Source organism: Siphateles boraxobius, unplaced genomic scaffold (genome assembly GCF_051911475.1).
Source record: "Siphateles boraxobius isolate OS27281-9 unplaced genomic scaffold, OSU_SipBor_1 130, whole genome shotgun sequence".
Lineage (NCBI taxonomy): Eukaryota > Metazoa > Chordata > Actinopteri > Cypriniformes > Leuciscidae > Siphateles > Siphateles boraxobius.
Genome location: NW_027508734.1, coordinates 38473075 through 38488795, shown reverse-complemented (window position 1 = coordinate 38488795; position 15721 = coordinate 38473075). Strand labels below are relative to the sequence as shown.

Genomic DNA, 15721 nt, shown 5'->3' with positions numbered 1-15721 from the left:
CTCTGTATGGAACACAGTTCGATTTATGCAGCCTACTTAGAAGAGATGCCTTTAATAGGTCAATGACTGGACTCTGGCCTATATAAAAACACCAGAGTTGAGCATTCCGTTTGAATATATCCATGGAAAAGAAAAAATTGAGAAAAGCAGTTTTGTGCTCTGAAATTGAATTAAAGATAAAATTGTAAGAGTAATTTACTCTTACAATTTTATCTTTAATTAAATTACTCTTACAATTTTATCTTTAATTAAATTACTCTTACAATTTTATCTTTAATTAAATTACTCTTACAATTTTATCTTTAATTCAATGTTTAAAAATTATGTTTTTGTTTAATCTTATATTTATGAAAATAATCTTGAATCTTGAAAAAAAGGAAATACTATTTTATTAGAGACTACAAGACATGAAGAACTGTCAATAATGATTTTTTTTTAGTTTAATGCTTATTCTGAATAAATAACTGAATAAAATAATGTTTTAGAATACATAAGATTTTTTTCCAGAAATTATTATTATTTTTTAACATTTTTCAAAACCATTACAGTAAATAACACTCAGAAGGGAACATAAAATATGATGGAAGGAAAACAAATGAAATCAAATAAAAACAAATGTACAATTATTCTGATAAAGCCTCTGATAAGCATTAACCAATTAAAAAGACCTTTCAATGCTAAATCACCACGACACCAACCAATAAAAACAGGCTGGTCAATCAAAATCCATTATAAATGAGTGTACACATGGGGTATTCAGAAACTTGTCTTATTAATCTCATCTTTCTATTCATTACTTAATATTGAAGCTGAAAAACTGCAAATATAAGAATGCAAAGCGAAAGCAAAAATAAAGAGCTGCGATTTGCTAGATTTATAAGCTTAACACTTCAGCCAAGCAAATTACTATGCTCCTTGACATCTAGTCAACAGAATGTTGTCTATTGAAGTGTCAGTCTAAAAATTTTTACATCTCAGTAAAGTATACTGCGAGCGCAAAGTGAAAGCACATTCTGGTAATGAAATGCAGTTTAACTTTAGATACCTTGCACTGAACAATTCAGTTAAGACACATGTTAAGGCACCAGCACATATAACAACAGAATGAGATTCTCACACTGCCTCCCTAATTCTCTCCTTCATATGCTGCATCTCACAGACACATGCAAACAAACAGGACAAAACAAGGAAAGCAAAAAAAAAAACAAAAAAAAACCTATACATGTATATGACTAACCTTAATTATATATTTATGCTTCTCTTAATTAAGATCAGTCATTAAAAGCACTATCCTTTCACCAATCAAATCACTTTGGGTCTCTTTTGTCAAGCTGAAACAGATCCAGCATATCAAGCATTGCTTGTCTGATATTGTTTCCAAAGCGATGAGAGTCCTGAAGAAAGATGGTAGAAAATACAAAAAACTATGAGAGAAAACCCCAATTAATCAAAAACAAGGTTAGCCATGTATCCATTTGAATTTAACTTATGCAAAAAAATTGGAATATGCAAAAAAATTGGAATATCGCATAAAACACTTTATAAAAGCAGTTTTCATCCCATGTATTCAAAAGTTCAAATGGTCACTTCCTTGGAAACTGGCGCAAAGTATCAATAATAAAAGTGGAAGTTGCTGCATCCGCGGAAGTCACTGTGGCTCTTTTTTATACCTAAATTACTAGCGCCTCAGAGACGCAGTAACAAACGCCATGTTATCTTGCCTTCTGAGGCAGATGCCTGATATGCAAGATAGTTTTGGGAGGTAATTATAGCAAATTATTTTGATTACAGACTTTAGCTTAGGCATTTCAGAATGATTTAACATTTAAGATGGTGTCTAATGAGATTGGTTCGCTGGTTAGTCCAGCACTTTGTGTATTGTGACTGATTCTTTGATTATGTGTGTACTCACGGTCTCTAGACTGGACCGCTTGGAAGAGATGTGGAAATTGATGAGTTTTTCTCCAATAATCACATACGCCACACCATAACCATCATCTGCAACCTACCGCAGACAAAAAAAAGTTAAATCTAATCTTTTCACTAAGCATTTTAAGATTACCATATTATGTAATTTTTGAAAGACTCACCGGTCCAAAGCCTCCCCCACTGGTCACATACTCTGGGTGTCTCGCCAGGTCAAACAGCTCCACCTGCTGTAGGGGAGTCTGACTGGTGGAGAGTTTCCAAGGCTCTGACAGCACCTGCAGGGACAGGAAGTCGGATATTTTGCATTCAGTTGCACTGAATTTTGTTAAAGAATATCAGCTACTTGTCTATAAAGGCAGAAATGTATTTTATCATTAATTTATCACGGAATATGAAGGCATCAGGACACTTAATTCACACAAGGCATTGAAAAAAAAATTTATATTCTAATACCTACAATACTGTTCAAAAGTTTGGGGCGCATAAAATGTTTTTAAAAGAGGTCTAAAACTCACCAAGACTCGGTTTACTTTAAGCAGTAATATTATATTATAGTAATATTTTATTACAATTTAAAATAACTGTTTTCTATTTTAAAGGTGCAGTAAGCGATTTCTGAGAAACGCTGTTGAAAGTGGATCGGACCGAGCACCACAACACACTTGTAGCCAATCAGTGTATCCACTCATGATGGGGGAGGAGAGAGAGTGAGCCAGCAGGACACTTGAAGAAAGACTGTCGAAAGAGAGATGGCCAAGAGGGACATTACAAAAGAGAAATGGTCAGAGGAAGATTACTGCAAAAAGAAGGGACAGTCAGAAGCTTTAGGACCCGCATTAGTATTAGAAAAACTTTCTAGCACTGGAGAGTTATTAGAGAGTTTCTGTTGTTCCTGCTCCATATGCGAGTAACGTTAGTTTTGCTGTTTCAAACAACCAAGATATGCTGTAGATGTAATGTTAGCTATAGTAACATTATAACATCATGAGCATCATTGTTTGTCTGGAGTAGGCTTGCTGCCAAAGTCAGTGCTACCGGTGTTACCAGTGTTCAGCCGCTACACTGGTTACATCACTTGCTGACCACAGCACCGCCCCCCAATAATAATGAACCAACCATTCAAGCAATTGCCGCTCCCGGATTGGTGACAATTGGGCATTCATAACGGTGCAAAGGGTTTTCAGTTCATTCCTATGGAAGTTGAGGAATTCATTGAAAACGTTTGCTCTGCACCAGTGGACACGCACCATAAGCGATTTAAAAGCGGCGTGGAAGAAATAGGAAAAAACTCCAACATCTCCCATCCCCCCCAAGTGATACCGGTGTTGTCACACATCGATTAACGGTGGAAAACGTCCTCACCGTCACATCCCTAGTCTGGAGCTGGTGTGCTGCTGGCGACTAACAATGAACTCTTGCTTGTATATACTCTTTGTGTACTGTATGTTAATTTTTTGGTTCTTCCTTGTTTGTTCGTCATCTTCGCTTTATTTTTCACCAAGCATTATTTTGCTTCGCTTCTGCTAGGATAAAGAGATATCCACTTTTGCATTGCGCATTCGTGCATTTTGGGGACGGAGCAATGAAGGGAGGGGTGTGTTTGTTTGAGTTGATTTCAAAAATCAACAGTGTTTCTCAGAAATTGCTTACAACACCTTTAATATATTTTAAAATGCAATTTATTCCTGTGATGGCAAAGTTGAATTTTCAGCAGCCATTAATCCAGTCTTCAGCGTCACAAGATCTTTCAGAAATCATTCTAATATACTGATTTGCTGCTTATTATTATCAATGTTGAAAACAGTTGTGCTGCTTAATATTTTGGGGAACTTTTTTTTCAGGATTCTTTGATGAATACAAAGTTCAAAAGAACAGCATTTATTTGAATGTATTTTCATGTAAAAGTATTTACTGTCACTTTATTACTTTGTAATATTAAATATAATAATTAAGTATATTAAATTGTAATATTACAATTTAATGCATCCTTGCTGATAAAAGTGTTAACTTTTTAATGATAGTGTAGTGTATATATACTTTTTAATTTCTTAGATTCTTACTTTTTATTTTCTGAATCACTTAAATGCTGGAACACACCTCTTGGAGGAAAGGGGAGTCCTGTCCAAGGTACTTAGACACTACGTAGAGGCAAAAGAGATGGCGGTCAATGCCATGACCAGTCATTGCCATTCTGTACATCTGCTGGTGTTTCTCAGAGGCCTGGTTCAGTAAACGAAGTTTCTCTTCTTTCTAAAAAATAAAAGAGAAAAAAATAATTATTGTGTTGTCCTATTTCCGCTATCTGCAATGGTATAGTGCACCCCACATCCCAATGGGTTTTAAGGGATATTTTTGACATGGTACCGTCTCGTTGTTGGTCATGGCATGGACAAAAGCACAGGACTCCACGGTGCAGGAGCGCACAGTTTCTGTACGGCCTTCTCTGAATAAACGCGTCATGGATGCCTCATAAGTCAAGCAGAATTTTCCTTTGTCCTGTACAATGAAAAAACATTGACATCACATTTTCAAAAGCAGGCTTATCTTGCCATAACTTTTTATACTTCAGAAGTTTACTGATAGGATTGTTCACCCTATAATGGGCCAGCTGCAGTGCGAGCTGGATGAAGGCATCTGGACTGGTCTTGCACTGCTTGATCAGGCCCTTTCCAAAATCACTAAAGGGGATGATGTGAGAGTCCACATCATCAGCCAAAGCCTTGGCCACAGACAGAGAATTGGCAATCATAGTTTGGCACTGCCATGAAATACGAAGCACAAGAGACAGAATATCAAACAAGTGAATAGCTTGGCTCCATCATATCCAATCAAGCAAGATGTGAAGAAAAAGTTATCAGTGTTTTTACTATGAAGTGTATCATACACAGACCTCAGATGGGATATTCCACTGGAGTCTTTGAGGTCCAGGCAGATTAGGGTGAGGTTCTCCTTTACAGTGGCCATCCTTTGTGTAGCCCAGCTTAACAGGGTCCATTGAGAGCGCATGCTTCATGAAAAATATCATCAAGGTTTACATTAGAAACAGATATATATATATATATATATATATATATATATATATATATATATATAATTTCATGCATGATAAATAGGAATTAAAAGTGAAACACAACTGATGTACACTACCATTCAAAAGTATGTAGTTGGTAAGAATTTCGAACTTTAAAAAAAAAAGTATCTTATGCTCCTTAGCTGTAAAAATAGTAATACTGTGAAATATTAAAATTTAAAAATATATATATTAACACATTTTCAAATTTAATTTATTCATATGATAGCAAAGCTGTATTTTTAGCATCATTACTCCAGTTTTGTGTCACATGATCCTTCAGAAATGATTCTAATATGCCTATTTGGTAATGAAGAAACATTTCTTATTAATGTTAAAAAATAGTTGCTGCTTACTATTTTTGTGGAAACCATGATACTTTATTTCAGAATAGTTTGAAAGTTCAAAATAACAGCATTTATTTGAGGCAGATTTCCTGGTTACATTATAAAAAAAAACATTCTTAACTTTTTATCAATTTAATGCATCCTGGCTGAATAAAAGTAGTAATTTCTGACTGACTGACAGTAGTAGACCAAAAAAGTAGTGCGTGTGTGTGGGGTGTACCTCCCAGAGGTGGCCAACGATTGGAGCATCAGCCCAACTGTGTTCTGCATTTAGGCCCATTGTTCCATTTTTGAAGACAATGAAGTTTATGGACTTATCAAACCACCTAAGGAAAGATGACCATTAAAATTTACACATTACATAAAAGCTACTTAGAGGTACAGCACTGGTTCCTAGAGAGTGAAAGATTGAGTTCATTTTCAGTCATCTTTAGTCAGATGCATTTACATTGTGACTGTGCCTCAGATGAAATCAACTATCTGTGTCAGTAAAAGTGTGAACTAAATAGCCAATATAGCGGTATGGCCCAAATAACTGATGGGTGTGAGTGACAAAGAAACAGCATTGCTCAAAGTAGATTGCAGGGTCGATCGATCTCCTGTGGGAGGTCCTAACAGGTTTCTATTTTATGCAGCCTTTCTTACCTCATGTATAAAGTTCTGTCCCAGACAAAACTTTGGGTTAAAGGGATAGTTCACCCAAAAATGAAAATTCTGTCAGTATTTACTCACCCTCATGTTGTTCCAACCTCGTAAGACCTTCGTTCATCTTCAGAACACGAATTAAGAAATTTTTGATTAAATCTGAGATCTGGATCACTCCTCCATAGGCTTCTAAGGGATTTAAACTTGCCAGCCCCGAAAAGTTATTAAAGATATTGTTAAAATAGTCCAAGTGACTACAGTGGCTCAATCTTAAGTTTATCAAACGACGAGAATACTTTTGTGCGCAAAAAAACAAAAATAACGACTTTATTTTAACTATTCATTTCCTTCTCTGTGGGCCTCGAGTCAGTTAGCGTAGTGTGATCGCGTAGAGCTACGTCACACGTAGGCTCACTATTGGCCGACGCTGGTCATGTGTGTGATGCGTGTGACATACAACAACAGAAGCTTACGCTATTATACCAGGCTGTCAGATATAAACAAGTTAAATTTAAGACTTTAAGACCTTTTTAATGCCACTTTGAATGAAATTTAAGACCAAACCTGTGATGGAAATACACATTATATTACATACGTATATGTAATATTTAATGTTTAACCTAAGTAATTGAAGTAATTTAATATTAACTACTTGTTTATTGAACTAAAATCAATGTAACATTTGCAATCCTGAGAATATTCAGCAAAATAGCTCCAGTCATGTTATGTTACTTAACTATATCATATATTACAAATAAAAAACTCAACATTTTGAATTTTTACCTCAGTATGTTTCTTCTGTGAATTTTTTATGTGCTGTTATGCTCATTTTTTTGATTTCTCACTATAAAATCTCTCACAGAGACAGGCAGCGCGAGTCCCAATAGCGCTACCAGAAATACATTATCATTATCAATCGCTGTTTATGTAATAGTGTTGTCACGATACCAAAATTAGGACTTTGATACGATACCAGACTAAAATACCTCGATACCATGGGGAAAAAAAAGAAAACAGTAAAAGTAACTGAAACATATATGACAGAACTTACAATTCATTGTTTTATAAATTAATTTAAAAAAAACTTTGTTCCTTCGCTGCTTTTTGACCATTCCCTCCCCTTTATTAAATAAAATAATAATAATTAGCAAGTGCCAGTCTCTACATCCTTACAAAGATGTTTGCAACATTGACATTATTATCAATCATGTTAACATTTGCTAACCTTTCACAATTCTGAAAGGTTTGTGAAGTTGGGATGGCCAAAATCTTATTTCATGAAACAAGTTATTTTTTAAATGTAATTTTATAAATACAATATAGATATTTAATTTAATTGTATCTTTGTTATTAAAAATAAGCAAAAATCAAATTACAAACAATATGACAAATACTATAAGAGACTAATAAAATAAACAGTGCTTCATTTCTTTTTTGAATGCTACTGTTAAATGGATCTAGTACTGTAGCTGAAAAAAATAAAGTCTTCAATCTATAAATTAACTATAGAATGATTCTTAATAAATAGATAAATTTATTCAGTCAAGCATTGGGTGATTGTCTATATTCTGTTGTTTCATTAACATTAATTACACAGAATATTAGGCTGCTGGTCCGGCCCTTTAAGACCTGCACGTAGGCTACCCAATGGAACACATACGATTTATTTTTACAAACGGTTTACATTCACTAAAGACAAACCCGACTGTGTTTACGTGAATACTTGCCATTACGTACATCTTTTTACCAGAGTCTGTCTATGGAGAGTCTTGGCACTTCCTATTGGCCCGTTGTATATCATCTTGGTTGCAGTTCCATTAGAATTCCACTGGAGGTGATCGCGGGCGAGTGTAGAATGAATGGGAGTCTATGGAGCTAGATGGCTAAATGTATCCCTTTCTCCTGCTTGTCGTTGAATCAACGTAGATTTTATAGTTGATTCTGCAAGTTCAATATAGATTATAGACCAAAAGTCGAATGAACGAACAGATAAGTGAACTTAAAAATGCAATTTTCAGCTGAGTGTATTATCTTAGCCGCCCCTTTTGAATGCAACTTTCAAATTACTTGACAAAAAATTACATCCTGAGAAAAGTGGATTTCTGGGGATGAAACCCCATAGACTCCCATTCATTCTGCACTCGCCTGCGAGCGCCCCCACATGGACAGAGACGTGTTACTGCAGCCAGTCCAGAAACCGGAAGTGACCAGACAGTGCCAATTCTCCCCTTATTAGACATTCTCTGTTTTTACCTACAATTTTGATTATTCAATCCAAATAATCACGAAAGAGAACTAAATTCGCGATCGCATGCTGTGTGAAAGGCGTGTGTGCGCGCTTCAGGTCTGAGCCGGCAGCGCGAGCACGTCCCGCACTTTATTTTCTCATGCATGCATGTTTCGCTGTGTTTATATATTTTACTGTCCTGCTTCCGTTGTTTAGTGAATGAAAACAGTGGAAGCAGAGCTCTGCACAGTGCACACACATCCTGACAACAGGCTGTTACGCATTGACGCAAATTAAAGAAATACTGCTCTTATTATTTAGAGTGCTGTCACTCTTAAAGTACCGGTAGGCCTACTAATAAAATTTTATATCGTACCTATTTTAATAGCTGGGTATCGCGATACCTTTCTAGTACCGGTGCATCGTGCAACACTATTTTGTCATAAAATCAGAATTATTCTCGCGATTCAATGACTCACTGGTTATTTGACGGACATTGGGTCCATCAGACTGGAGAAATTTTAGCGGTAATGTGACCACAAATATTTAAGACCCATCGATTCTGAATTTAAGACATTTTAATACTTTTTAAGGCCTTTTATTAGGAAAACTTTATTTAAGACTTTTTAAGGACATGCGGCCACCCTGTATACTAGTGAACTGACTCGAGGCCTACAGAGAAGTAAATGAATAGTTGAAATAAAGTCGTTATTTTTGTTTTTTTTGCGCACAAAAAGTATTCTCGTCGCTTGATAAACTTAAGATTGAGGCACTGTAGTCACTTGGACAATTTAACAATATCTTTAATAACTTTTCGGGGCTGGCAAGTTTCAATCCCTGAAGAAGCCTATGGAGGAGTGATCCAGCTCTTAGATTTCATCAAAAATATCATAATTCGTGTTCCGAAGATGAACGAAGGTCTTACGGGGTTGGAACAACATGAGGGTGAGTAAATACTGACAGAATTTTCATTTTTGGGTGAACTATCCCTTTAAGATTCTTTGAAGGCCGACACGCTAACATCGCTGCTGAAGAACTGTGCTACACTATAACTACCTTCAATAAATTCTACTCCCCACAAGAAATCTAATACATTGGTGAGCCACCCAAACAACTGCTCAGCCAAATATAGAGAAATCTAACAAGACTCACAACAAGTTTTTCAAAGGGGCATGGAAGGAGATGGTCTCTCTTAACACATGCTATGGTTTCTTTCTCACCTGTCATAACACTTCCCATGGAGCAGCGATTTAGCGTAACGGTCCAGGGACTCCACAGGGTTTTCTGGATCATAGCGCTGCTCTGTGTCATCCAGTGTAACAAAGAAAGCAGCCTTCTCAACAGCATCCAGAGACTTCTTGTTCTTGCCGTGTCTGAGGTAGGCATTACGGGCACATGCCCAAGGCACTCTGACACAGTCACAGATACAGAAAACAAGCTTTTACTCCATCTAAAATGGTTCAGACAGTTTGCTAAAAACTAGTGACAATTAGACAAGTATTAGAAACAAAAGTACCTAATTTAAAACTGACAGCCTACTTAAACTTTATAGCAGTTACAAGAGATCAAACAAATGAAAGACAGGAAAACGGTAGCGACTCCTGCTGTTGGGTGTGTAGTGAATACCTGTCCCCTGCGGTGAGGGCGGCGAGGGTTTCCTCTCCAGGCTGTGGCTCTGACGTGTCAGCCAGGATCCTCTCCATCTGGTGCTCTATCTCACGTGGCAACAATAACCGCCCATCATAAAACAGCCATACTTTAAAGTAACGGCCCCGATGATACACCACAATATGCCTGCTGTCAGATATATGCTGAACGGAGTCTACAGAAAGAAAGAAGGTCAATTTACAATAAACATTTACAACGTTATTATGATTATAAATTAAAAATGTATATGTGACCATGGACCAAAAAACCAGTCACATGTGTCAATTATTTTAAACTGAGATTTATACATCATCTGATAGCTGAATAAATAAGCTTTTCATTGATGTATGGTTTGTTAGGATAGGACATATTTGGCCGAGATACAACTATTTGAAAATCTGGAATCTGAGGGTGCAAAAATATCTAAATATTGAGAAAATCACCTTTAAAGTTGTCCATTTATGTTCACGATTGTGCTGCATTCACTCACAAAAAGAAATTAGTTATATATTTACGGTAGGAAATTTACTAAATATCTTCATGGAACATGATCTTTACTTAATATCCTAATGATTTTTGGCATAATAGTAAAATTGATAATTTTGACCCATAAAATGCTTGTCATAAGCTTGTTATCTTAAGCAGTAACAGATTTAATTGTGCGCAGAATGGAAAGCAGGATTGGATGAACTTTGCCCTATAACTTGAATTTGCCTCAAAGACAACTGTGTCAGTGTTCAGTACCTGTTTCTATGCCTGGGATGCGGCTGGTGTTGAACATGCGCTCATACTGGGACGAGCACATGGGGATGGTGTTTTGAAGCATAAGCTGCGAAACAGAGAGAATGGACACAAATCACTGTTGGGCGGGCCAGAGAGAGAACTATGCAATCATTAGTACACAATGAAGACTAACTAGTGTCCTAGTAAATTTTTAAAAAAAAAAACATATTTAAAAAGAAAAAAAAGCAATGGAATGGAATGAATGGAGAGGGATATTAAGCAGCTCAGTCCACTGTCACCAGCCTGTCAAAACAATTTTATTATGTTATTATCCATTATTAAATTATTGTGCATAAGAAAAAACTGCCAGCTACAGTTTACAAGAACATATCTATTACTCTGCTAGTCAAAAATAACTGATGACACATGACCAGCGTAGTAGACAGAAGCTGGCCTATGGTGCACAGACTGCCTATTCTTACCACTCTCCAGGCCTGGGATGCGTAATGTATTAAATAGCCATTCCCACTAGGCAGAACAGAGTGGAACTCTGTTCAATTGTGCAAAAAGCTGCACCATTATGACCATTTGATCAGGAGTCATGAAATATTATTATTATTATGTATTGCATTAAATAAAGAGATCAATCTCCATTGTGACAGGCCCAATAATAGTTAGGGTAATCAATAATTTGTGACAAGAGGGTAGAGGTTATTACAGTGCTATTACTTATTGGTTCTATGGCTGTGAAAGTCTAAAACTATAACAAATGTTATCCTCCTTTATTATGGAGCAACATGGTAAATAAGATAATATACCCATTTACTCAACAAAACTCACTTATTAAATAAAAAGTGATTTGTTTACAGTAAAGATGAGGTACAGAATATGGTTGATCGTCTAACCGGCTTGATTTGAGCACGGTCCAGCTTCCCCCTGTAAAGCATGATTGCATGAATGACGTTGCCGGCTCTTGCTGCTTGTAGATGTGTGGGAAAGGCATAAAGAAAGTCCTGTTCAGAGGGAAATAAAGAAACAAGGAGTTAAAGAATGCAGGTATAATCTAATTGATATGAAAACAAAAAAATTACCTAAGATTATCTAGGGCCCTGTTTACACCTGGTATTAAGATGTGTTTTGCTCGATCAGATCACAAATGGCCAACGCTAAATACAGGTGTAAATCGGGTCTAAAACGTTTTGAGCTTGTCCACTTTCAACTACTTTCAGAGGTGGTCGAAAACGCATTCGACCGGATTGCTTTCGTATTGTAAACACTCATGTGGTCGTATACATTTGAACAGCCACAAAAGACCACCGCTCTCCGCCTACGAACTTAATGCGTAAACATTACGGGAAGCGAGTAGCCAGGTGGGATTTAAACATTGTCGGCTGAAGACGAAAAACAAACCATGCACAATGTTTTCTCACCATTCCTGATTTCTAACACTATACCAATCCGGCGTTGTCTTGCAGCTATTGGAGCAGAAACGAAAGCTGCTGTTCTTTATACGTTTCTCTTTCATCTCCAGACGCATTCATATGTAAATTCAGCATGCTTATTTTGTCCATTAGATCTCATATTCTGAAAAAAAACATACATTTACCCACCCATATACCCTCCCCTCGAAGAAATCAGGACAAAAGTGGTTAAAAATGGACAAAAGAGATGGATTAAAATACCAGGTGTAAACATGTATGTGCATCCCCCTTTACTTGTGACTTAATACCAGGTGTAAACAGAGCTTAGCAGACAATAATAATAATAATATATCTAGCTACTATACTGCACCTTGTAGCTAAATATGAACGTGAGGCTGGCAAGTACTATTTACCATTACATAGTAGTTGCTGTTAACCATGATTGGCCCACGACCTCTCAAGTAGATATATTCTTCCCACCAGTCACTCACCTGAAACACACACACACAACGATGCAACCACAGAGGTGAAATAGGTTAGACAGTCAGAGTAATTTCTGTTATGCAGGAATTTCCCCCTTCCCAATCATGTACAGTACCATTCAACAGTTTAGGGGTAAAGAGGAGGAGCTGGGGATGGAGGAGGGTAATTAGCCCCTGAGAACCACGATAGCTGCTGATAATACTGAAGGAGCTTCTGTATACAGTGATAGGCGTCGTATTCCTAATGGTAGACGTATATCAGCTGATGCGAGCTTGACTAACGTGACCTGCTAGAACTGACGCTACGCTTAACCATCCTTACTTGTATCTTCAGTATCACATGATCCTTCAGAAATCATTCTAATATACTGATTTTGTGTTCAAGGATTTCTCATAATCAGTTGTGCTGCTCAATATTTTTTGAAAAACTACAGAAATATTTGTGTGTAAATTAGAATGAACTACTCAGATATGCACAAATCACATGGAGTATTTGTCACAGTTGACCCAAAACCAATTTTTCCAAAAGGCAAGTAGTTTGTATCCTTGCGACATATACAGGAGAAAATATAACACAACATAACACAAGAACTTAAACTGCTGCTGCAGGTCTTCATTGAGAAGTAACTGATATGTAGAGTGATGTGTTATACTTACATAATTGGTGGCCCACCAAGACTTCAGTTTGAGGTACCACTGAAGTTTTGGTCCAAGGTTCTTCTCAAAGTCAAGTGCAAGACTCTGCATTCTTTGGTGTTCCTCATCGCTCAGTAGTGGCCGGACTGATTCAAGATACTACAGGTTCAGAATTTCAAGAAAACAAGAAATCACAGCTAAAATTCACAATTATAATCAACATCTCACTGTCAGGGTAGTCAAAAAGATTAGTATTAACTAAAATCCAAAGCATGTTCCTTAAGAGTCTCAACAAATTATGGTTTATTAGTTCAAATCAAACCTAAGCTAGTTTATTTTTCTAGTGCCGTTCTCAACAGCGTGCATGTTTTAGTAAGTTAACACTTCATCCACACTGTGCAACCTACCTCCAACATCATTAGATAATCACCTGAGCAAGTTAACTCTGAAAACAAGTGACCAAAATCCACATTGAAAAAACTAATTGAAGAGTAGCTATTCCTGGGTTACCAATCTGACGCTGACATTTAACTGAACAAATCATTTCAAATAAATATTTTAAACTGAAGAATAGTTTTGATTGGGTTGTTAAAAAGATGAATAATTACTCTTCTCATGGTGTCCTTCACAGATGGCAAGGGTAAATGAGGGAGCGATGTCTGGAAGCTGTTTAGCATTGGTGTTTGCATGCCAGAAAAAATCTTCACTAGCACCTGCAAGGTCAAAGAACAAATGGCAGAGTTCAAAACCACCAAGAATGGATCAGCATAAAGTGTTCCAGAAAACAATTAACACAAATTATAAATCCTCAATATCATACATACAAGCCATAGTTGAAGTTTCCAGGTCATTTTGCCACGGGCACCATACATCCAGCCATGCCAGGACAGCAGACCCTTCAGGACACTCCTCATGCAAAATATGATGGCAATCCACAAACCCGTGCCCACCATGACACCCCCAACTAACATCTGCTTTTGTGCAGACATGTACCTACTGCAGAAAGAGAGGCAAAAGAGGAGCCTGATTGAGAATAACCTCTAACATACACAAATGCAATTTAGGCACTTTTTATTGTGTTGTGGAGTAACAAAAAGCCCAAATGAAACAGACATACCTGACCGGGACAAGTTTGCCAAGTTTGACGAACAGGCCTAAGGAAGGGTCCACTTTTAAGTAATGCGCTCTTCCCAAGTACCCTGCCAACACCAGCATGAACCCTGGTGCGCTCCCTGGGTACACCCCATTCAAAATTCCATTCTGTGAGCACAATGAAAAACGATATTCTCCAAGATGGTTTTAAATCTCCAAATTGTCTTGAAAAGGTAGTCAAAAGTTCCAGTGGTAGAACATGTAAGAAACACAATCCTAGTACCTTAAAGCGAATGAATTTCTTCTTCCAGGAGTGAAGTCCAGAGAGGTAGACCTGCCGAAGAGCCTCATGACTCAGCTGAAGGTCAATGCCATCAGGGCCAACGGTGAACTGAAACGCCACAGCCTGATGAGCTTCTGCCATACTGGATCACTTCTAACAATTCTGCAAAAGAACAAAATGCTTCAGTCCAGAACACAGGAGGTGACTTAAGCACATATTATAGCAATGTGCCTTCATATTGTTATTAACAAAACTTGTGACTCCAATGATTGTTAAACCTGCTTTTTCACCTGCGGATAAAATGACAAACCAATAACTAATACTCAATTGCTTGCTTGACTCATATTTCACATTTAACTTTCCGAAGTATAATAAAGCCATGAATATTTCTCAACCATTGCATTGGCTGACCCATAACGTTACACGTTAATATTTAAATCACACCGCCATATTACATATTAAGACTGCTTATAAAAACAACTTTGTTCTATCTAGAAAGACAATAAGAAAGAAAAGAAATATGAAGATCTAATAACCCATTGCGATGCTTACAGACCTGATGATGTGGCCGTCTTTTCATCTAAGTTAACTTATCAAACACAACAAAGTCACGTGATTCAATGCAGGAAAACAGACAATAAATTAATCGCAAACCCCTTTGAATCTAACCCTACTGAATACAAATCCGACCAAGAGTTGTTACCTACTTGTGTGTTTGTGTGTGTGTGTGTGTGTGTGTTTACTCAGTGAGCTATGTGAGCTTAGTCAGCTAAACCAGTGGACTGTTGTATACGTCCATGATGACGAATATGTCAAACAGCCATGTGCCGGCACTTACCGTCGTTTGATTACTTATTCTCCTGGCCAGACCTGTAAACGTGATCAAAATAAGTATACAGTCGGACATGCATTCGATTGAATGGCACGGTGAATCAAGACGTTTGTTTTCCTGAATGCAACTTTAACAACAGTGCAGTAGACACATATAGCCCGCCCACTCTACATTAACCACACGACTAAAACGTTGCGGTTACAAACTAGTTTAAATTTTTGAAATAGCGCGCAAATAGGTTTACTTAAATGTGATACTAAAATCAGATAACTTTGACTATTATTGTTAGACATTAGGGGTTGACCTTCATCATCCAAGCAGATCCGTTGAGAATTGTCGAACTCGGAAGTAAGTTAACCAATCTGGTTGCATTAAACTGGATCGCGT

At 37.1% G+C, this 15721-nt stretch overlaps 1 protein-coding gene across 4 annotated transcripts; it reads right to left on the bottom strand.

Moving 5' to 3' along the window:
* Positions 1 to 366: 366 nt before the first annotated feature.
* On the bottom strand, positions 367 to 15698 carry cpt1aa (carnitine palmitoyltransferase 1Aa (liver)). 4 transcript variants are annotated; one of them, XM_077229353.1, is made up of 20 exons: positions 15639 to 15698; positions 15341 to 15372; positions 14503 to 14664; positions 14245 to 14387; positions 13952 to 14123; positions 13736 to 13840; positions 13149 to 13286; positions 12423 to 12500; positions 11494 to 11601; positions 10610 to 10694; positions 9845 to 10040; positions 9439 to 9627; positions 5567 to 5672; positions 4820 to 4936; positions 4523 to 4687; positions 4294 to 4425; positions 4027 to 4179; positions 2091 to 2204; positions 1913 to 2005; positions 367 to 1394 (listed from the first exon to the last, which is right to left on the bottom strand). In XM_077229353.1, the coding sequence occupies exons 3-20, from the start codon at positions 14641 to 14643 to the stop codon at positions 1308 to 1310; spliced, it is 2322 nt and encodes a 773-aa protein (XP_077085468.1). In that variant the 5' UTR covers positions 14644 to 14664; positions 15341 to 15372; positions 15639 to 15698; the 3' UTR covers positions 367 to 1307. The 4 variants fall into 4 exon arrangements, 3 of the variants coding, with proteins under 3 accessions (XP_077085468.1, XP_077085469.1, XP_077085471.1); XR_013203687.1 differs by having other exon boundaries at positions 3990 to 4179; positions 15341 to 15678; XM_077229354.1 differs by lacking the exon at positions 15639 to 15698 and having other exon boundaries at positions 14503 to 14655; positions 15341 to 15423.
* Between the last annotated feature and the right edge of the window lie 23 nt (positions 15699 to 15721).

Bases quoted from the DNA above. Each gene is read 5' to 3' on its own strand.
- cpt1aa (XM_077229353.1), bottom strand. From the start codon at position 14,643: ATGGCAGAAGCTCATCAGGCTGTGGCGTTTCAGTTCACCGTTGGCCCT. The intron at 14,124-14,244 runs GTATGTCTGTTT...CTCTTTCTGCAG, and splicing joins GGCAAACTTGTCCCGGTCAG to TAGGTACATGTCTGCACAAA. The intron at 1,395-1,912 runs GTGAGTACACAC...ATCTTTCTTCAG, and splicing joins AGCGGTCCAGTCTAGAGACC to GACTCTCATCGCTTTGGAAA.